Here is a 21990-nt window from a genome sequence, read left to right on the forward strand (position 1 = left end):
TGTGTTCGCCCCCGGAGCCCAGAGCACCACTAATGGACACAGGACCATGGAGAAGAGAGATAGGATAGGACACTCCCAGAAGACGGGTGCAGCAGAAGCTGTGATTTACCCAGGCCACAGAAGAGGGGTCTTTGTGCCAGATAACAGGGTAGAACTCTGCACTGTCCACCAATACTCACTCCATCTTCCACCCCCACCTCCATCCCCACCCCAAAAAACTTCCAGGATCCTGGCTTCTGCAAACCTGAGACAAGGACTGCCCTGACGCCACTCAGTGGCCACAGGTGGAATTGCGTCAGCAGAAGCTTGAAACACCCTGCTACCTCCCAGTGGCCGTGGGTAGGATCGTAATACTAAGGCAGGAAAACCCTCTGCTACCGCCTAGTGGCCAGCCTGGGGTTAGCACCTGTCGGGCCTGTGGCTGGGAGCAGAACCGCACCAGCTGGAAGGGGCCAGAAGTCAAGGAATGCGGGCTGCCTCTGGAAGCTGGAAGAGGCAAGGAGACAGATTCTCTCCCCTGGAGCCCCCGGAAGGAACATGGCCCAGCCAACACCTTGATTTTAGCCCCACGAGATCCATCAGAAGCCCACAGTAGAGAAGGGCTTATCTTAAAGGGATCTACCGGTGTGACTTGCCTAATGGAGTTAATCCCAGTAAGATCCACAGGGGACCCACAAGGAGAATTATATTGGCAAAAACGCTACCAGCGGTGACCAAAGGGGACAGAGGCACTACAACATGAAAAGAGACCTTGGGACCCCCAAACTAATTTCTGTACCCAGGTGACTGCATTCCTGTCTTCTAATCGTCAAAAGGCCTCTACAGCTGAATTGGTTATCTGAAAAATTGCTTGGGTAGGGAAGAGTTTTCGTCGATGCCCTGAGGAAGCCCAATGAAAAATCCCCTAGTGCAGCAGGGAAGCCTCCAGGGACAGAAGTTCCAGAATCTCCTCTCCCAATAGTGCTGATCACACACTCTCAAAGTGAGTTTCTGCCCCTGAAATTACCGAGGAGGTTGCCCCCTGCTGATAGATTGTGATAGATTGTATACTTGGAGAATTCCAGGCCACCAACCCATGGCAGCCTGTGTCACACTGAGGGAGCCCTCATTTCCTTTACGCTTCCCAAACGCTCAGTAGGACTCCAGAGGAGCCTGAAGGTGGCTGGGGTCGGGCCTCAGCTGAAGTTCCCGGAAAGAGAAGACCCTCGCCAACCGCTGCTGTGAAATCAGGGGCCCAGGACCAGTGCAGACTTGTGCCTGCGCTAAAACTACCACTCCCAGGATCCCTCGCTTCCCGTCGCCGAGGCTCCAGCCGTGGGATTCCGGCCGTCCTGAAGCGCGTGGGCGACGTGGCGCGATGGGAAGTCGACTCCGGGAGCGAGCACTGGCGGAAGCTATTTAGGAAGCGCGGTCCCGGAGGGTGTGCGGGTCACACACTGGCAGCGATGGAGGAAAAAGGCTTTGGCCAGAAAGAGAGCCCGGAGGTTTCTGGGGCTTGGAGTCTCGTTGGGCTGGGAGGCGTGTGCGCATGACCGAAAGTGACGCTATTTAGGCGCGTCCCCTGTGGCGCCGGAGCAGCACCTGGCGTGTGGCAGCTCCTAGGATCCCGGTTTCTCGGCTGGCGCCGGCACCCGGCACCGGGTGGCACCCGCCGGTAGCCGGCGGCGCCTTTTCACGCCGTGCTCTGGTCGAGACCAAGTTGTCGGCTGCGCCTCGGACTCCCTGGCCGCGACCTGGCTGTGCCTGGGAGACTGCGAGCGACCCGGCCGGACAGGCCCCACCGGAGCTGCCAGCACCGCGGGCTCAGACCCGGCCTCTGCGGGGAGAGGCCGCGGAGAAGAAGAGTCCGCTGGCAGAGCAGGCCTGCAGAGCGGGGCTGGGCTGCCGTGAAGCGACGCTGGCGCCCGGGGAACTGCTGGGAGGCGGGGTCCCGTGCTGAGACCACGGGGCTGGAGGAAGGTGAGGAGCGGTGGCGGGAACGGTTTGCAGGAGGTCGGGCTTCTGGTTCCAGCCTGCCCGCTGTTACTGTTCTGCGGCCCGGACCAGAATCCTGTGGCTATCCTTTCCACTTGGGGGTCGGTCTCCTTTGAATTAAAAATCCGCGGGTCAAAAAAGGTTGAGGACCCCAGGCCTGGATAATCTCTGAGTATCCAACCCCTTACCACGATTTGCATGATGGACCGTTAGAGAGAACGGGGCCTGGGAAGGAACACGGGACGTGCTCGGGCTCTCCTCTCTTGCTTCTGACCTCCCAGCGCTGGAAGCAGCCAGGGCCGCCCGGAGCTGGAGCCCATTGGCTCCACCTGGGGTGAGGGCGGGTTCCCCCCAGCTGGACTGCGAAGTCGTGGAGAGTCCTGGGGATTTGGAGTCGGAAAGCAAGAGCCCTGTTTAAGCTGCAGGGTACCTGCTAGGCCTCTTAACATGTGTTTCTTCAAGGAGGAAAGGGTAAAATAACATTAAGTACCTCGTTTACCTCTAAGAACCGTAAGCATCCAATAAAGTAGCGTTTTTTGAGAGCACTTTTAACGCCTTGCAAAACAGAACAAAGGTGCATTTAATCTTAACCACCGAGGCCGGCGCCACCCTCCCCTAGATCAGGGAGTCCCTGTACGAGTCAGCAGCTCCAGTTTGACGCCCAGCGCTTTTCGTTGCCTCCCGCGGGGGGCGGGCAGGGGGTTGTCATGCTCTCCAAAGAGGGAAAGACGCCGCGGGGAGTTAGGTGCAACTCAGTAACATTGGGTCTGTGCTAAGACTTTGTACTTCTTTTTCTGAGGACTATCCGACCTCTACTCTTTTTAATTGAGATATAATTCATATACTGTAATACTCACCTTTAAAGTATACAATTCAGTGGCGTTTAGTACATTCGCACAGTTGTACAACCACCAGCACTGTTGAATTCCAGAACATTTTCATCACTCCAGGAAGAAACCCCCTCCATTAACCATGCCCTCTCCCCCCAGTCCCTGGCAACCACTGATCCACTTTTTGTCCCTCTGTCTTGCCCATCCTGGACGTTTCATAAAAACGGAATCATACGATGTACATGCCTGACTTCTTCCACTTAGTGTAATGTTGCAACATGAATGAATGCTGCCCCATTTCTTTTTATGGCTGAACAATGTTCCATTACATGGACATACCACATTTTACCTGTTCCGGGGTTGGTGGACACTGGGTGGTTTCCAGTTTGGGCTGTCATGAACAATGCCATGATGTGCGTGCACGCACCAGTTTTCGTGCGGAGAGGAGCTGCCGTGTTGTGTGGGGACTGTTTCCCTGCCTGAAGAGCTCTGCGCGGCGGCTGCACCGCTTCACACTCCCAGGAGCAACGGCTGAGTGTTCCCCTTCCCCTCCCTCCTCGTCAGCCCTGCCCTCCACCCTGTCTGTGTCAGCCGGCTGCGGTTTCACGTGCACTTGTCCAGTGATTAATGACACCGAGTGTCGTTTCACGCACTTTTTGGCTATTTGTGTATCTTGCTTGGAGAAATACTTGTTCAAACAAACCTTCTGCCCATTTTGAAATTGGGTTATTTGTCTTTTTACTGTTGAGTTGTGAAAATTCCTTATCTATTCTGGGTATTGGACCCTTGGAAGATTTGTGACCCTCAGATATTCCCCCCCATTCTGTGATCACCTTTTCCCTTCACAGTGTCCCTGGAAGCACGCAGCCTTCAGTTTCGCTGGAGTACTGTTTCGTTTTGCTCTTGTCGTCTGTGCTCTTGGTGCCATATCTGGGAAACTTGTCTGTTGGAGGTCATAACAGTTTACCCCATGTTTTCTTCTAGGAGTTTCAGCTTTTGCTCTGTAGGTCTTTGGTCTGATTTGAGCTGGTTTTTCTTAGTGTACGAGGTAGGAGTCTAACTTCATTCTTTCTTTTGTGGAAGTCTAATTGTCCCAACACCATTTTTTGAAAAGGCTGTTCTTTCACCATTTACTTTCTCGGTACTCTTGTTGAAAATCAGTTGTTCACAAACGTGTTTTATTTCTGGACTCTTGGTTCCTTCCCACTGATCTGTAGGACTATCCTTATACGGGTACCGCACTATTTTAATTAGTGTTTTGTAGAAACAAACACTAATTAATACTGTGATACTGTGAATGAGTCCTTCAATTTGGTTCTTCTTATTCCAGGTTGTTTGACTGTTTCTGGGTCTCTTGCATTTCCATAGGAATTCTGGGGCCAGTCTATCAGTTCCCATGAAAAAACCAGCCGGGACTGTGGCGGGAACCGCACGGACCCACGCTGTTCGGCAGCTTTAGTGTGTGTGTCGTGCACTCCCTGTGTTCATTCCTAGGTGTCTCCTCCTTCTAGTGCGCTGGTAAATAGAATTGCTTTAAATTCCATTTTTTGGGGGGGCTCTTTGCTGATAACTAGCAGCACACCCGGAGAAATGTCCGTTCAGCCCTTCTGCGCCTGTTTCAGCGGGCCGTCTCTTCGCTTCGTGTTCACCGTGCGTCCTGCGACCTCGACGACCTCGTTTATCTGTGAGCGTTTGTGGGCTCGTTAGGACTGTCAGTACCGTGAAATCATGAATACAGGTTCAGTTCTTCTTTTCCAATCTGGGTGCCTTCTTTTTCCCCCTTGCCTTGCCTGGTTGTCCTGCTAGAACTCCCATAAACTACTGGAGAGCAGCACGAGAGCAGACCTCGGTCTCGTTTCTGACCTTCCTCGGACTGTCCGCCTCACTGTGAAGGGCGGCGTTAGCGCCGGGCACTCTGCAGACGCCTTTCCTCAAGTGCGGGAGCTCCCTTCTGCTCCCCGCTTACCGAGTGTGTCTTATGGGGAAAAGCGTCATGTTTCATAAAACTGCCTTTTTGCTGTTTACTGAGATGATCGCGTTTCCCCCCCTTTGTATTAATATGGTGTTTTACACGGATTGATTTTTTTAGTGTTGAACCAGCCTGTGTTCCCGGGATGGATCCCACTTGGTCATTGTACCCCTTCTTTTGATTAGGCAAATGTCTGACATTTGCAGAGCCACTTTCTCCAAAGAACTAATAGGTAATATTGGTAAATTACATACGTACTTGCTAGGCATTGTGCCAGCTGCTTTATCTGCACTTTCCTCTAACCTGCAAAGCAATGACCTCACAAGGGATTATCATCCCCATTTTACAGATGAGAACAATGAGACCTAGAGCGGTTCCGTGATTCGCACGCTGCTGGTAAGTGCTGGATCTGGGGTCCCTGAGAGCCTACTGTCCTCTGGCGCCTCCTGTGTCTGGCTGCACTGGCGGGAGTTCCCAGGTAGGAAGGAGAGAATGGGGACATTCTCAGCCCTCTTCCAGTCTGCAGGCTCAGCCCGTGCCCTGAAACTTTCAGTGCCCTCTAAACCCCCTCCTCAGAGTGAGAATGTGCGACCTTCTAGCTCGGAGAGCTGCAGACTCGTGCGCCTCACTGATCTCTTTCTCACCCTCCAGAAGCACCTTCCCCGGGCCCTACCACCACTTCCCAAGGGGAAGGCACAGGTCAGGAAGGAATGGTGGCTGCTGTCCTCCGAGCTGGGCCACGGGTAAGTTGGAAATGCACTCCGAGAGGCAGCCTCTTTCATTATATTAATATCAAAGGGCTTTTTTTGTTGTTATTGCTGTGAATTAGAAAAGGAATTCATGTTCATTGTAGAACACCTGAAGAATATAGAGGACACACACAATGGTGATACTGAGGGGAGAATAGACAGGCACTAGATTCTCGGGGAGCTGCAGCAAAGGGACAGACAACGCCCAGGTTTCTGGGTGGCAGAGTGGGTGAAGGGAGGTACTCCCGGGCTGCAAGTAGACGCAGACTTGCTTGCCTCAGTGCCTTTGCTCACGGTACGCCCCCCACCTTGGACCTTGGCTAGTACCCTTCTCGTGCCTCTTCTGAGCCATCTTCTCCTGCACGGCCAGCTCAGTGACTGCCTCTCTGTGGTCTTCCCTGATCGTCCTTCCCCAGCCCCCCACGCAGGATTCCTCTGCTGTTACCCCCTAGGCTGGTCTGTCGTCTCTGACACACCACCACAGGCGGTTGCGTGTGTGCCTGGCGCTCCTGCTGTCCGTGTGCTGTGGGCGTTCACGGGGATGTTTAGCAAATGCTCTGAACACACGTTCAGCTGTTCCGTTTGTTGGCTAGTTTGCACCTGATTCCTCATCGCAGAAACACACATTCTAATGTTTTTTTCCTACATCAGCTCTTACTTCCCAAGCATCTGTCATATTCTGTTCGTGTGTGCACACATTTTGTCTATTCATGTGTAAAGTCTGTCATACCAGAGTTATAAACGTGAAGGCGAGACTGCATTTTGTTTATTTCTGTGACACTATTGAGTAGTGTCAGCCACACAGGAAGTACTTTTCTGGGGCTACCCCGAGTCCTTTCGAAGACTCCTCTGGGCCTGTGTGCCCCCCACCCGGAGCCAGCAGCCCCCCACCTCCGACTCCCCCACCACTTTTCTTAGTGTTACTGGGCGAGAGGAAATGTGCTTGTCGTTTCAGAGATCCGCACCCTTCGGCGATGTGACGGTAGCTTTCACCCACAAAGAGCGGGGGTGCGCGGTCCCTGCTCCAGGGCCCGGGTTCCAGGAGGAGACACCAGAACAGTCCAGGAACTTGGTCCTGCTGGGTAAGGAAGCCATTTAAGACAGAATCCGCTCACTTCTGAAGACACGTTGCGTGATCCCGAACTGCTGACACCCTGGAGGGACAGCGTCCATTCCTCCTTGTTCCCTATTTGAAAATGTCTCTGTATTTTTGGTGGGAAACAGGCATCATTTCCCTCCCCCTGGAGGCTGCATCTCATCATTGTCTCCCCCCCCCCCCGTTCCAGGCTAGTTCCCACCAGTTACTGGTTTCCCATCTTTCTAAGCAGCCTGCTTTATGAGCCTGGCTCGACCCCTTGGCTTGACCCCCTCCTCGAGGCTGTTTTTCTCCCTTAGATGACACAGAGGGGATGGTCTCAGGCCTTCTCGGCTGCTGCCTTCCTCGTGGCCGCAAGGACAGTGCTCAGCTGCCCTCTTCCCCGCGGCACGGGTGTGCGTCCCCACCCTTTCCTTGATGACTTTCAGGGCCCTCTTGTCCTTGGAGACCCTGAGCAGCCCCGTGGCACACCGCTCCCGGGGGAAACCTACCTCTCGGTGTATGTCCTGCATGAACTTGGTGTGTTTGGTGAGGTGCCCGTGGTGGTGGCTGTGCCTGGGCTTGCTCACGTTCTCAGTCACCTTATGGCCCTTGTTGAGGCCACGGCCACAGGGCAGCAAAGAGCCACAGCTGCTGCAGCTGAGGCTGTTTCACTAGCTCCTCCCTGGACCGCTTTACCAAGGCACTGGCCCATGTCCGTCTCACTACTACTGTACTCCCTAGTGCCCGGCACTGTGTAGGTGCTCAGTGTGTATTTGCTGAATGAATGAAATTGTCCTGTGTCCCCTCCCATGAGTTCTGGGTGGCTCTTAGAACAAATCTCTAAAAGCCCGTTTTTCTGTCCTTGAGTAGGACTTCCAGCTTCCCAGCCTGGCATGAACTCCCAGTCAGAGCAAAGGGAAAGCCCGTGGGCGCTGCGGGGAGAAGGCCCGAGGAGGACCTGTCCGGGTGAGTGAGCAAGCACCAAGCCAGTCAGTCCTGCAAGCAGAAGCCCCTTTGAAACCCACATTAATGCGTTTGGTAAGGGGACAGTGACTGGGGGCAGAGGTGACACTGGGAATACAGGTGGGGGTGGGGCTATTTTAAATCATGTGGTGGAAAGACCACTTTGAGGAGGTGACATTGGAGCTGATACCTGAAGAGAATGAACCAGCCATGTAAATACTGGGTTGGCCAAAAAGTTCATTTAGTACTTTTCTGTAAAATAAGACACATTTTTCATTTTCACCAATAACTTTATTGATCTGATATTTATGTAGGATATTGGCTTCCAATGAGTAGAGGCCAAGGGTACTGGTAAACATCCTCTAATGTGTAAGATAACTCCACTGCAAAGATTTGAGCAAAAGGTCAATAGTACCAAGAAATTTCGCAAACCACTTTTAACATGTTCAAGTCGTCACAGCACCTTCTCCATGCACTGCACACATCTTTGTGTTTCAGTTGTTCTTACCTTCCTTGAAATAATATAAAGCATGATATGCCAGAAATGTTGTGTATCTTCTTCCATCTTCAGTATTAAAATGTCTGCACAAAAATTCACTAGTGTTGGTTTTTTTAAATGCACATTTATATGACAGCTGTCACAATGCAATGTAACACAATTGTTTCTAATGAAGTTAAAGACAACTAAGCACTGCTAGAGCCACCACAGGGGGGAGAAAACTATAAACTTTTTGGCCAACCTAATCTTTGGGGGAGATACCCCCTGAGCCACAGCACATACCGAGGGTTTGAGCTGGGGATGAGCTTGGCTTGTGTTGGGATCACAAGACCCCAGAACTCACTGAGCAAGAGGAACGGGAGCTGGCAAGGGCCAGATCAGGGAAAGCTTTGGAAGCCCATGGCAGGGGATTACATTTTCCTCAAGATAGGAAGTCATTGAGGGTTTTGAGCAGGGAAGGGCCAATATTTGATTTGTGTTTTAAAAGACAGATTTTCAGGGTTGAGGAGCGGAAGCTGGGAGATCAACTGAGAATCTGTGGCAGACAGAGTCCAGTGAGAGGCGGTGATGGGCGGTCAGGGGGATTCAGGATGTATCTGGGTATGAAAGCCAAAAGGACTCAGTAGTGAATCAGATGTAAGAGCAAAAGGCAGTAAGGATGGCCCTGGCCTGAGAGTCTGGCTGACTGGGAAACTGACAGAGACACTGGCTTAAAGGGAAAAGCAGCAGTTCTGTTTTGGGTGCGCTCAGTCTGGGGTGTCGTCAGCCTTACCCAGGGTGCAGCACTCAGGGGAAAGGTGGGCTCAGGTGTGACAATTTGTGGCCATCAGGTGAGCTTCAGAATTGGTCCTTTTCCTGTCACTCTTCCTCAAAGAGAGGCTCAAGTCTTAAGTAATCAAATGCAAAGACACCCTCAACCAGAAGCAGGCCTCCGGTGTGCACGTACACGCTGGAGGGGAACCTGCCTGACGTCAGGTTGTTTGAGACGGTTGCAAGGAAAACATCCACGATGATAGTGAGCACACACAGAACACGTTATCCCTCAGGCACCATTCTGGGATCGCTGTGGGCCTCAACTCTACACTAGCCCACACGGTGATTCTGCATGACAGCCACACCCACGATCGGTCCAAAGCACTGAAAATTAAGTAGTTGGACAAACAGGACAAAATCCCAAGAAAAAACTAAGCAGGAAGGAGACAAGCTACTACCAAATTAAGAGTTCAAAACACTGGTTGTAAGGACGGTCAAAGAAGCTGGGAGAATAGGTGAACACAGCAAAAATTTTAAGAGATAGAAAATATAATAAACCAACGAGGACCAAAGAGTAACAAATGAAAATACATTGGAGAGAACCAACAGCAGAGCAACTGATACAGAGAATGAGCTGGAAGACGAATTCGTGGAAATCACCCAATCACAACAGTAAAAATTAAATTATAAACGAGGTTTAGGGATCTCTGGGACAGTATCAACTGTACCAACATGCACGTAGTCACAGTGGTCCCAGAAGAGAAAGAGAAACCTATGTGCGTCCCCGTCCTGGTGAAGGAGACGAACATCGAGGCCAGGAGGCAGTCCCGGTGAGATGAAGCCGAAGAGGCCGACACCCGCACGTCGTAATTAAAATGCCCGAGTTGCAGAGAATTTGAAAAGCAGCAAGAAAAAAGCAGCTACTTCTACAAAGGAGCCCCTGAAAAACTACCAGCTGACTTTTCAGAAACTTTGCAGGCCAGAAGGGAATGGTGCAGTATACCTGAAATGATGAAAGGGGCGGGGCGGGGGGGGAGGTAGGGGAGAGCAAACGTATCCTACATAGCAAGTTTATCATCCAGAACTGAAGGCTGGTTTCCCAGACAAGCAAACACTACACCAGCTTAAGAAAGTGCACGGGTGATGTCAGCATTATGGCAGAGTACGAAGACTCCTTCGTATCTCCCCTTAAACTTACAAGTCATACATCTGTAGTCCAACAAAAGTTCCTCTTCTCAACACACAAACCTGCCTGAGATGTCCCTGCATGCATACATCTGAAGCAGGGACACTGGAATGCACAAGGGAGGCCGTCTGGGGTCCGTGTCTGCAGATGCAGTGCAGCGGCCCTACCTAACGCAGCAGGGTTGGTGAAGCGCCCCACCCCGCCCCTCCCCACACACACACTGGCCCAGCAGAAGCTAAGAAGGGCAGGAGCCACGTTGGTACCCATGAGTCTGGCTCCCTCACCCCACCCCCCGGCGGCAGCAGCGCCAGGTGCAGCAGCAGAGGGGTCTAACAGCACAGTGGTGCTGGTGGCCATTAGGACCAAAGAGGCAGCCCTGCAGGCCCGGGACCCCAGCTGCTTCCCCCACCTGCACCATGGTGGTTATGCCCCTGACTGAGGCCACCCAGGCACAGTGGGCACACCTGCCATGACCCCCAAAGCACAAGTAAGCAAAAACAATGAAAATTTGCACTATGCCTTACCTTCTAATGGCAAACAAAACACAGACCTCTGATGATCAACCTGTTGAATGAATCCTTAGGATCAAAACAGTATCTAAACAGAGTCCACAATCTCAGACATACAGGTGCAGGAACAATCCGTCAAGCACCATGAACAACCAAGGTAACATGGTAACTTCCAACTGTCTAGAAACCAGTCTGAAAGTGGAAGGTTGATTTTCAAGATTTCTGTCGTGAAACTCAATGATATAGAAGAAAGGCACTTGAGTAAAGTCAAGAATAAAATGAATGAAGCAAAGGAATACTTTACCAAAGAGATTGGAACTATAAGGAACCAAATTCTGCGGCTGAAGAACTACCCGTACATGATATGGGGAATACATTCAAAAAGCGCTGGCAATACAGCAGACCAGTGTTACAGTCGGTGGAACTGAGTTTTGAGAACTAACTCCAGTAGAAAGAGCTACAGAAGGGTAATGGACATCTCGGAAACGGGAACAGAAAGCTTCTTCAAAGAAATAATTGATAAGAACCTCACAAACCTAGCGAGAGAACTAGAACTAGTACAAAAGGCTACTAAAAGAGTATGAAAGTATCTCAATGCAAAATGACCTTCAAGATGCATTAAAACTGTCAAATGTTAGTGATAAAGAATTCTCAAGGCAGCCAGGGGAAAAAAGAACTGTAACCTACAAAGGAAAACTCATCACATTACCCTCAGAGTTCTGAGGAACCACACAGGCCAGGAGAGAGTAGAATAATGTATTTAAAATGTTGAAAGAAACCACTAGCCAAGAATATATCCAGCAGAAATTATCCATGATAGGTGAATGGGTGAAGATGTAGTACATGTACACAATGGAATCTTCAGCCATAAAAAATAGCATCTTGTCGTTTGCAAGGATATGAATGGACCTAGAAAGTATTGTTAAGTGAAAACAGAGGAAGACAAATACCAACTGATTTCACTTTTATATGTAATCTGAAAAACAAAACAAACTGAAACAAACTGGCAGCTACAAACTGACGGTTGCCGGAGGGGAGGGAGGCGGAGGCTGGGCCTACAGGGGGAAGGGGGATACGAAGTGAGAGAAGTGACTCACTATCAAGTGAGTCACTGGGGTGTAAGGACAGAACGGGGGATAGAGTCCTCAGGACTGCATGGTGACAGACAGTTACCAGACTTCGTGACAGTTACTTCGTAAGGCATGTAAGTGTTGGGTCACTGTGTTGTACACCTGAAACTAATATAATACTGTAGATCAGCTATAAAAATACATTTTAAGAAATCATTAAGAAAACACTCTACTAAAAATAACGCTGGTTCAGTTAAATTTAGAAAAGAATAGAAGATCAAGATCCCTATCATCCCACCACACAGGTAAACTCAAGTCTTCCAGGTCTTCATATCACAAAATGCAGTAAGTGTGGTCTTACATGCTCCTTCCTCACTTAGCAGTGTGTTTCCATCACTGCGTATTCTTTGAAGGGTTTCTATAGCTTGTATTACAAATTAATACTGTCACACATTAGAAAATACAGGTAAGTACTGAAGGAAACAGTCTTGTCCCTAACCCCACAACCTGAACAGTACAGCCTACACTCCTGTGTTATCTTTCCAGTGGATTTCCGTGAATTTCAAACATGAGTCTCAGTTGCTAAGAGAGACCCTTGGTTGGCTGTGCTGTGGTCATCCCCTCATTATTCAACATTTAGGTGTTTGCTTTTGACAACACGATGTTGCGCGTGAGGAGCGCCTGTCGCAGCTGTTATTTCTCAGTGGTGCCTTAGGGTAGAGGCTCACAAGTGGCCTTCTGAGGTCAACCTTTAATGACTCCACAAGTGCGACCATGTTGTTCTCCAGAAGGGCCCCCGTTCGCGCAGCTGCGCCCGTGTACGAGAGATCCTGCGGTGCTGCGCTCTCACCAATGCTAGAATTAAACCATTTTTTTAAATCTTTAAAAAGTGAAAAAATTCATGGTCATCAGCTTTTTAAAATGAGTTTTTCGAGCCTGATAAGCAGACTGCCCAAACCACACTGAGGATTGGGAGCTGAGACAGCGTGCGACAGCCCCGAGCGTGGGAAAGGAGCTGCGCGGCGGAGGCGGAGGCGGAGACCAGGGGAATCCACCCTCCGCAGCGCAGGGGAGGGGCGACCGTCTCTGATGAGTCCTCTCAGCCGTCACTCGGTTTAGAACTAATGTAAACCCTCCAGGTTCTGGGTGAGAGGAGGTGAAGCAGACCTGTCTGCGTAAGAGCTCAACCGAATCCCTCCAGTCTTGTGTGTTTTAGTAGCATCTTTTCTTCCACCAAAGGAATTTTTTTAAATCACTTACTTTTTTTTTTTTTAGACTGGAAGACGGTGTCTGAATCACTGCCAGAGCCAAATGTTTGTGACGAAGCATCCCAAGACACAAGGGCAGAGCTGCCCGCTGGGGAGCCCGACCTCAGGACCTGTGACCTGGGGAGGAGCCTCAGCCCGAGACCGGTCCTTTCCCCACAGCGGAGAGTTCCCACAGAAGGGAGGCCCCATAAACGTGCAGCACGCACGAAGAGCTTCGGGAAGAACCCAGACATAATCAGATCTCACGGAGTGAAACCCTACACGTGTGACGAGTGTGGCAAAGCCTTCAGTTACTGCTCCTCCCTCTCGCAGCACCAGAAGAGCCACACGGGGGAGAAGCCGTACGAGTGCAGCGCGTGCGGGAAGGCCTTCAGCCAGAGCTCCTCGCTCATCCAGCACCAGAGGATCCACACGGGGGAGAAGCCCTACAAGTGCGGCGAGTGCGGAAGAGCCTTCAGCCAGAACGCGAACCTCACCAAGCACCAGCGAACTCACACCGGCGAGAAGCCCTACACGTGCGCGGAGTGCGGGAAGGCCTTCAGCGACTGCTCGGCCCTCGTGCAGCACCAGAGGATCCACACCGGGGAGAAGCCCTACGAGTGCGGCGACTGCGGGAAGGCCTTCCGCCACAGCGCCAACCTCACCAACCACCAGCGGACCCACACGGGCGAGAAGCCCTACCAGTGCAGCGAGTGTGGCAAGGCCTTCAGTTACTGTGCCGCGTTCATCCAGCACCAGAGGATCCACACGGGCGAGAAGCCCTTCAAGTGCGGCGCGTGCGGGAAGGCCTTCAGCCAGAGCGCAAACCTCACCAACCACCAGAGGACTCACACCGGGGAGAAACCCTACCAGTGCAGCGAGTGCGGGAAGGCCTTCAGCCAAAGTACAAACCTTATAATCCACCAGAAGACTCACACTGGGGAGAAGCCCTATAAATGTAACGAATGCGGGAAATTCTTCAGTGAGAGCTCAGCCCTCATCCGACATCACATCATTCACACTGGAGAAAAACCGTACGAGTGCAGCGAGTGCGGCAAAGCCTTCAACCAGAGCTCGTCCCTCAGCCAGCACCAGAGGATTCACACGGGCGTGAAGCCCTACGAGTGCAGGGAGTGCGGGAAGGCCTTCAGATGTAGCTCCGCCTTCATCCGGCACCAGCGCCTCCATGCGGGAGAGTGACTGGGAGCAGGGCCAGCGTGGATGGGGACCAGCCGGGGTTGGAAGCCTCGGATTTTCCAAGTGTATCAGAGCCACATGCTTCTGTACCTCTAACAGAGTCACTATTTTATGTGGCAGGCCTCAGCTTTTCTCAGCATCTCCTGTTAGCTTAAACAACCCAAGTCAAACTCCTAGTTACCCCTGCTCAGTGGGCCAAAGTGCTCTTCATGTTAGCAAGCACCCCAGAACCCTGGGCTCTCCCCTTGAGGACTGCTGTTGCAGAAGAATGAATACTGGCCAGGAAGGAGCACTTCTCTGTCACGGGGTCAGGATCTGATCTGGGGAAGTAAATTCAAGTGACAAAGGGATCCCAGGGCCAACCACTAAGCATGAAAATTTCACTGGGGGTGGCGGGCCAGGGAAAACCTACACAGCTGTTTACATCTCTCCATAAGGCCCTCCCCTTTTCTGTGGAGACCCTTGCAGGGAGGGACAACTGAGGCCAGTCCTGTGCTGTGCCCAGGGGGGCCAGAGGCAGGCGGGTCATCTTCACCTCTTCCCCCTCACTGGGAACAGCCACTGCCTTTTCCACTTTGCTCCGACCAGGGTCCTACCCAGCTGGTAGGTTACGTCAGCATGTGCCTTCCCTGGTCTTTGGTGAGGTGAGGGGCTGGCTACAGGGCAGACTTCGCGTTACTGGTCACCTGCTGTAAGGGAAGCCCTCGGCCCTTATCCTCACCCGAGGCCCCAGGCTCTGACTCGTCAGGGGACCCGACACACGCAGCAGTTTGTCCTCCAGCCCCGACTGCACCTGGGGTGATCAACAGCCACCCACCAATGGGAGAGCGGAGAAACCACCAAGGGCAGGGAAATGAAGTTCTGGGGTCAGTCACTCCCAACTCCCTTTAGGGCACTGACAAGAAGCCCCTTCTCCCTCTGAGTGGTGCTTCAAGCCACTCAGGTAAGGCTTATTCCACTACCCGGGGCCCATCCCTTGCCTGTCTAATAAAAGGAAAGGGAGTGGTAAGCTCTCAAAGTGATTCAACAGGAACCCAAGGGAAACCGAGGAAGAGACTTGGGAGAAGGTGCAGACAGACATTAGCAGACTGTTACTGGTTTAAAGCAGACAGGTTCAGAGAATGGCAGGGCTAGCCTGCAGCTAACTTCAGAAGTGTACTTGACCCTCACTTCCACATAAACCCAGGACTGATCGAGGACTCACCATAAAGGTCAGGTTTCTTTGTTGTCCCATCATAAGCCCCAGCTGTGCACCATAAGGGATACTAAAGCCTTGAATTATGGGCCCTGGGCCCCAGCCCACCAAATAATTTGGCCTGGGATGAAGAACTCACTCCCCGTGGACTTGTGCTGAACTGTAAGTTTTCCTTCTGGCCGAGAACTAGTTATGAAAAGCTCCATAAACATCTCCACAAATAGTACTGAGACTTCCTTTCGAGACGGCTTCCCTGAGCTAGTCCCCAGAGGGCAGAAATCTGTCACCTACAAGGAGCTTATCGCCCAGACTGCAGCTCCCACAGGCTCGCCACTTCAGCCCCACTATCCACCACCTGACCCCAAAGGACCTACACCCCCCCCCACAGGGAAAAGGCCACAGCAAAGTCCATTGATTGTTAAGTGATCTTTAATTGAAATATTTTCCTTTGTAGTTCTTAACTCTGTGGGAAAGAGAAAAAGAAATCCTATCAGTGACAGGTCCAAAAAAAAAAAATCTGATTTCTCAACCCCACCACTGACCATTTCTAGACCTTTTCAGATTATCGCTATAACTACATTAGATCCCCCACCTTTCACCCCTGTCCTAAGCAAACAAAAGCGATGCACCAGTCACTTACAGCCGGGCACTCCACTGCGCCGCTGTTGATGTCATCTATGATGTCGTGAGGGTGGCGGCCATCCACATTGCAGCCCACGGACTGGGCCGTCCCCAGGATCTCTTTAATGGTTCCTAGGATCAAGCAAAGGGGCGTCAGACAGCGCTGTGGGCCCCACACAGTCCTCAGGATCCTGTCTGGACAGGACTCGAGTTTGACAGCAGGCGAGCAGGAACACCCCCCGACTCCCTAGTCCAGAATTCCGCGCTCCGCTGAGTTCCGTGAGCCCTCAGTGCAGTCTCCACGCCCAGGTTAGACACTCTGGTTCTTACAGAATGAAGTCTCCTTTCAAGAGGGGAAATGCCCCGTATCACAGGGAGGCGCCACATTGCCCTGCTCTTACCAGAGAGTTCTCTCGCCAGAGATCGGTGCCGCATCTGTCGGGCGATGCTGACGATCTCGTCGAAAGTGATATTTCCACTGTGCTTGACTACAGGAAAAACACACAGCAAAAGCTTTATCACAACCCAAGGCCAGATCAGACCCCGTGTCCTCCCCACGCCTTCTGCAAGGCTGTTCCCATGCTTTCGGCACAGAGTTACCCACGTGGAGAGCAACCCTGTTTCCTAAGCTGGGGTTTAGTATCAGCTCACCACTGGATTGCACCAGCCAACCGCAAACTGGTCTGGCGCAGTGGCGGGTGGCTAACGGCGACACCCAGTCTACACCACTCGCAAACCACTCAGGTTACCAGGGAAAAGGCCACTCACTGTTTTTTTGCTTCTTTCTGTCTCGTGGAGGTTCTTTGAGGGCTTTGATGATCAGGGCAGAGGCAGACGGCACTACCTCAATCTGCAGAAGAGAACCTCAATGTGAGTAAACGTTCCCCAACCCTCCAGTGTGGACAGCAGTGCCATGCCCTTGGTTCTTGGAGACCATGGCCCAGACACACTGGATGTGCGCTGCTTTCTCAATTTCCACAAACAAACATGCCCTAGCCTCAGAGACATTAAGTCATTTTCCCAAAGTCACACAAGTGACAAGAGTTAGTATTTGAGTACGCCTTTGACCTTGATCCATGCTCGGAAAAAGCCTTCCCCAAATACAACCGCCCTCACCGCTAGTGGCAGGTGGCGGTGCCAGCACAAACCCCCCACCCAGGAATCGCGGAGGGCTGCCCCCCCTGCCCCCCCTCAGCCCAAGTACCTGCGCCTGTCTGTTCTGAATGGTCAGCTTCACCGTGATCCTCAGACCCTTCCAGTCCCCGGTTGCTTTGGCGATGTCGTCACCAACCTTTTTTGGAGACTGCAGAAAGAAAGGTGTGTCATCAATCACATTGCACCCCAAGTGTAAACAGCCTGAACCCTGCCCCGTCTTCCTCACTTGGCAGGACCCCAATCTTCCTCGAGGAGTACACAACTGCACCCTCCCAATCAAGACACGATGAGGCCGGGGTGGGGGGGGGGGGTGTTGTTCAGGGCTGCAAACTGCAAGCCCAGGGCCGTGATGGGGCCAAGCCACTCCCCACCTTCCCTCTCTAAGGACCTCTGAGAGAACGCAGGAATCCACTTCCAACCAGGGTTACAGTCCAATCGCCTGGAGGTCTTTAGACCTATCAGGTTCCTGTGTCATCCAATCCAAGTCACCCTACCAGGTGCAAGCCAGAGCACGTGCTGCTTTAGGGTTTCCTAGTGACCACCAGGAAACAAATGTGCCCACAAGTGCCTGCCGGGCTCAGCGCCAAGAGGAGCACTGAGACACCGGGCAAGCAAAACGGGGAGAGCACACGGGAGAGGAGACCACTGTGCAAATAAAGGCCTAATGGTATTTAGGGAAACCCCAGCCCAGTAAAACGGAAAAGCAGCCACATAAGGCTACTCACAGAAACCAGCAGGTGTAGAGCAGGGCAGGCAACACAAGCTATTACAACCTTTCCCAGAAGTTTCACCCACGTCCCCTTTTATGCTTTTATCAGCAATATGCCTGCTCCCCTCACTAGAAAACACAAGCTAAGTGTCCCCAAGCCCCACGACTTCAAAACCCTCATTCATTCTGCTCCTTCCAGCCTATCCCACAGATACACAAAAACGGCGGCTGTTAGGAGACTGCGGGGATGATGTAAGCGCTTCAAGGTCCTGGGTCCGCCTTCCACATAGAACCTCTCCACCGGCCCTAGGGCCGACTCAGTGGACCAGGGGTCTAGCAGGGGGTGGAAATCCGCCATCGCCAATGGCACCCCAGGTGCAGTCGTGTTTGACGAGCCACAGCAGGAAAGAAACGCCCCTTCCCCGAAGATAACTCACCAAGCCCAGGGGGCCGATCTTGGGGGCCAGGGCGGACGTGGCACCGACCTCCCCGCCGGTGCACCGCAGGTAAACTGGGAGGAAAGAAACCGGTTGAATGCCGCTGCCGAGCTCCAGCCACAGCCCTCTCTGCGCATCGTTCCGGGGCTGGCCACAGCGCCAAGGGCCTCAGGGAGAAGCGAGGCGGGCCACCCCTTCCTTGGGCGTGCGCCGCTCCCAGCACCACGTGGGGCCAGCCACTTTCGGCTCGGCCACCGCTGCAGAGGCCCGGACGGCGCTGGCGTGGAGGCCACCAGACCCTGCCGGCCAGCCCAGTCTACGGGGGAAAGGGCCCGAGACAAACCTTACCCTAAAGCGTGCGGGCTGGAAAGCCGCCACAGGTCTTCCGGTCCTCCCTCCCCATTTACACGTGGGCAGGCTGAGGCCCAGAAAGAGTGAGCGACTCGGCCGGGCTGCGCAGCGCCCTGAACGCGGCACCGCAAAGGCCTCGACTAGGCGGCAGCTTTTAAGCGCGATGTGGGAAAAGGCAACAATCACGGAGGGGCCGCAGGCCCACGGGCTGCGCGGGGAAGGGATGCTCCATCCCGCAGCCCCGGCCGCACGTAAGACACGCACCGACTTTGATCTCATTGGGGTCGAACTTCGGCGGCATGGTGGAGGCAGCTGGTGTCGGATGAACCCGGATTCGGGACGACCGAAGAAAGTTGCACCTTCGCCTCCTCCGAGCCGAAAGCCGAAAGGCCGGAAGAGCCTTCAACTACGCCGGATATAGGCAGGAAAACACGTCTGTCGCGAGAACCGCTGTCCCCGCCCAGCCTCCCAGCGACGCCCCTGCCGCCATGTTGCTTGTGGGCAGATGCCGGAGGCTGACGAGCGGAGGAAACTGGCACCGCGGTGAGCTGTGACTAGGGGCTCGGGAGGGGTTTCAGGGCAGTTAGCCCAGAAGAGGCAGACAAGAGAGGGCTGCTTCCAAGATCTCGGCCCCCCGTTCCCCATTCTCCCTTATCGTGAGGGTCACCCCCTGGTCCCTGTCACCCAATCCCGGAGCCCCGCCCCTCCGCTGAGAGGTCCGCACACAGTACAAGACCTCGGGTCCACAGCGACCCCGGCCCCTCTTTTAACGCCCTCGTGATGCGAGCATTTTAGTTATCAAAACCCTGTCGTTCGGGTCCAAATCCGTTTTAAACTCTAATTCTAAGATTCTGCGGTCCTCAGAGTCTCAGACTTCGTCATCCTGGTCTGCATGACTTTCCGAGATCCTGAGTTGGGTCCCCAGCTCCTGCGCCTGGAGACCTGTCTCCCCGGATCCACCGGGGCTCGTTCCAGGTGGTCTGCGCCCCGGCGTCCCTGACCAAGCCCTGCGAGTGACCGGCCTGCCTTCGGGTGCACCCGCGGGAACGAACGTCGGGGACCTGCCCACCCCCAAAGCCAGGTCAGGCACCACCCCCACTCCAGCCAGGGGAGGATGGGTGTGGTTCTCCGCATCTAGACTGGACGTCCGGGAGGGGATGGCTGCGGGATGGACATCGGGGGCAGGTTGGGAAGAGCTGATCCGGGAGGGAAGAGGGAGGGATGGTCATTGGGAGGAAGAGGAGGCGGGGAGAGGGCGTCAGTCATTGAGGAGCAGAAGGGGAAGAGCTGGTCGTCAGGGAAGGATGGGGAAGGGCTGTCTGGAGACGGTGCCCCATCCCCGCAGGCAGGTGGGGTGGGTGGCGAGGGGGTCTGAGCCAGCTCTGCAGTCTCGTGCGGCCCGCCCCCCACCCCCCCCCCCGACAGCCCACGCCCCTGTGGGCGGAGACCCGTGACCTCTCCCCCTCCCCCTGAGGACTGGGAGTCTGGCTCCCCCAACCATTGGAGGCCCTGAATCAATGTTTGTCAGATGGGTGGCGCTCCGCGGCTGACAGCCGTGGAGCGCTCATTCTGCGCCAGGTACTGTGCTGGGGGCTTTAGGGATATGAAGTCACTGGACCCTCGTAGAACCAGGTGTTAACATTATTACTCACACTTTACAGGTGAGGAAACTGAGGCTCGGAGGGGTGACCCAAGGTGACGTGGTTGGTGGGTGTTAGATCTGGGATTTCCATCTGGTTACATTTTATCGCAAAGCCCCTGCTATTAACCGGAAGTGCCCCTGGATTGCTTCCTGGCCCATCGATGATGCCGGGCACAGAGCGCTGATATTTGCAGATCCTGCGCCGGCAGTGAGCACTGACCTCTGAGTTTGGGACTGCGTATGTGGCGTACTCAGCACGCACTAAGAGTTGGGCAATGCCGCAGGACCAGGACTTCAAAGGGCAGAATTCCAGACTGGTTTTGCTACAATCCAGCCCGTGTAACCAGGTCACTGAACTCACTGACCACTTGGTCCCGTCACTGTAAACAGGGCTGTGGTGAGGATCACGGAATAATAACCTGAGCATCGCATTCAGATTTTTATCTTAAAAATCTCTTTGGTTACGATGTAGGGAAGCTCCCCACGGTCACGGCTGGCTGATGTCATGCCGTGTGTGATTTGCTAATGGCACTCTGAGAGTGCTCCAGAGGCTGGAAGTGATTCGTCAGGCCGGTCTGTTCGAGTGCTCAAAGAGCAGCCTCAGAGAGGACCGAGGAAGCTTCTCTAGGGCACTCCCTTCTCTCATGTGCAGGAGAGATGGGACCCTCAAACAGGGTAGAAGTATGCCAGGGTCTCCCAGTGGCAAATGTGGGCCGGAATCCCGGTCACCTGGCTTGCTGTTGTGCCCTTCCCACCACATACTGGCACTGAGCACCTGCGATGCCTGGCACAGGACACAGGGTGATGGTGGAGACGAGCACAGCCCTGCCCTCAAGGAGCCTACAGTCCAACAGACCAGCCTCATGCTCTGTGTCGTCATGCTGCCTGTCCTGGGTGCCGAGGGGCTGTGACAACTGCCCCAGGCCCTAGCTTTTCTCCTATTACCCTAGTGTCGTGAAGATTGCTCCGGGCAAAGGGAAGGATGCCACTCTTCTTCCGGAAGCGGAAACCCAGCGAGGAGGCTCGGAAACGCCTGGAGTACCAGATGTGCCTGGTGAGGGAAAACGGGTTTCCTGAGTTCACCCCCCACCCCCCGAAGCAGGGCTCCGTGCTGCCCCCCCCACACAAGCCATGCTCCCTCCCCTCCGCCTCCCCCACTCCCAGAGGAAGCCTCGGACGTAGAGCAGAGCCCGGGGGCTGCCTGGCAGGTGCTCAGGTGCCCTGTAATTCCCTCCGTAGACCGGTTCCACCTGTTGCTACTTGTTCATTCGCTCTTCCTGCTGGCCCTCGAGGCCCTTTAAAACAGGGATCGTCGGTCCAACTACGAAGTGGACTAGCTGAACCAGATGCTGCCCTTGCAGATCCTTAGCCCTGTGTTTCTTTGCCTGTCCGTCCACTCTGCCAGTGTGTTTTGTCTGCAACATAAAAATCACTCTTCTCCTTAGGCAAAAGAGGCTGGAGCTGACGACATCCTTGACATCTCTAAATGTGAGCTCTCGGAGGTAAACGGGGACGGCGCTCTGGTTGGGAATTGGATCCGTCCTTTTTTTTTTCTTGAATCGCGCGTCCCTGGGAAAGAGATGTGGACCGGGGCTTTCAAAAGTGCGGAATCACTAGTTCAAGAGAGGTTTCCCTAGATTTCGTTCTTGCCCGAAAGAACTGAGATGGTCTTTGGTCTCAGCACAGTCTTTGAGGGTCAGGAGCCTACCTGGAAAATGTCCACAGATTCCGAGGAGAGCCTGGGTTTCTGCGGCCTCTGCAAAGCTCCTTGGATAGAACTGATGATGGGCATGGGCTGGGCGGGCTAGGGCCGGGCAGGGCGATCTCCTGCCAGCGGACTGGGAGGGCTGACCGTA

General features: G+C 53.5%; 3 protein-coding genes and 1 non-coding gene across 6 annotated transcripts in view; 2 read left to right on the top strand and 2 right to left on the bottom strand.

Moving 5' to 3' along the window:
• Positions 1–1544: 1544 nt before the first annotated feature.
• Positions 1545–14150, top strand: ZNF79 (zinc finger protein 79). 3 transcript variants are annotated; one of them, XM_045846409.1, is made up of 6 exons: positions 1545–1959; positions 5123–5251; positions 5425–5516; positions 6478–6604; positions 7471–7566; positions 12856–14150. In XM_045846409.1, the coding sequence occupies exons 3-6, from the start codon at positions 5484–5486 to the stop codon at positions 14025–14027; spliced, it is 1428 nt and encodes a 475-aa protein (XP_045702365.1). In that variant the 5' UTR covers positions 1545–1959; positions 5123–5251; positions 5425–5483; the 3' UTR covers positions 14028–14150. The 3 variants fall into 3 exon arrangements, with proteins under 3 accessions (XP_045702365.1, XP_045702368.1, XP_045702366.1); XM_045846412.1 differs by having other exon boundaries at positions 5123–5169; XM_045846410.1 differs by lacking the exon at positions 1545–1959 and adding an exon at positions 4892–5005.
• A 1480-nt stretch (positions 14151–15630) lies between these two features.
• On the bottom strand, positions 15631–18901 carry RPL12 (ribosomal protein L12). Its single transcript, XM_045846413.1, has 7 exons — positions 18757–18901; positions 18142–18215; positions 17045–17143; positions 16609–16690; positions 16242–16328; positions 15860–15972; positions 15631–15682 (listed from the first exon to the last, which is right to left on the bottom strand). The coding sequence occupies exons 1-7, from the start codon at positions 18791–18793 to the stop codon at positions 15677–15679; spliced, it is 498 nt and encodes a 165-aa protein (XP_045702369.1). The 5' UTR covers positions 18794–18901; the 3' UTR covers positions 15631–15676.
• LOC123823618 lies at positions 16410–16539 on the bottom strand. Its single transcript, XR_006786555.1, has one exon. It is a non-coding gene; the product is annotated as a small nucleolar RNA SNORA65 (small nucleolar RNA).
• A 60-nt stretch (positions 18902–18961) lies between the features above and the next one.
• The window catches only part of LRSAM1 (leucine rich repeat and sterile alpha motif containing 1), a 36427-nt gene continuing 33398 nt past the window's right edge, over positions 18962–21990 (top strand). Inside the window, exons 1-4 of the mRNA XM_045846512.1 lie at positions 18962–19035; positions 19357–19573; positions 21085–21188; positions 21580–21636. Of these exons, the coding sequence (XP_045702468.1) occupies positions 21117–21188; positions 21580–21636 (129 nt within the window). The 5' untranslated portion in view covers positions 18962–19035; positions 19357–19573; positions 21085–21116. The remainder of the gene's footprint in view (positions 19036–19356; positions 19574–21084; positions 21189–21579; positions 21637–21990) is intronic.

The sequence above is a fragment of the Phyllostomus hastatus genome, unplaced genomic scaffold, assembly GCF_019186645.2.
Source record: "Phyllostomus hastatus isolate PE091 unplaced genomic scaffold, TTU_PhHast_1.1 phas_contig_495, whole genome shotgun sequence".
Lineage (NCBI taxonomy): Eukaryota > Metazoa > Chordata > Mammalia > Chiroptera > Phyllostomidae > Phyllostomus > Phyllostomus hastatus.

Excerpts from the sequence above, each read along its gene's own strand:
- ZNF79 (XM_045846409.1), top strand. The coding sequence starts at position 5,484 with ATGGTGGCTGCTGTCCTCCGAGCTGGGCCACGG. Across the intron at positions 6,605-7,470 it reads CAGGAACTTGGTCCTGCTGG|GACTTCCAGCTTCCCAGCCT; the intron begins GTAAGGAAGCCA and ends GTCCTTGAGTAG. Across the intron at positions 7,567-12,855 it reads CCCGAGGAGGACCTGTCCGG|ACTGGAAGACGGTGTCTGAA; the intron begins GTGAGTGAGCAA and ends TTTTTTTTTTAG.
- RPL12 (XM_045846413.1), bottom strand. The coding sequence starts at position 18,793 with ATGCCGCCGAAGTTCGACCCCAATGAGATCAAAGTCG. Across the intron at positions 16,329-16,608 it reads CAGAAAGAAGCAAAAAAACA|TCAAGCACAGTGGAAATATC; the intron begins GTGAGTGGCCTT and ends TTTTTCCTGTAG. Across the intron at positions 15,973-16,241 it reads TCTGGCGAGAGAACTCTCTG|GAACCATTAAAGAGATCCTG; the intron begins GTAAGAGCAGGG and ends GCTTGATCCTAG.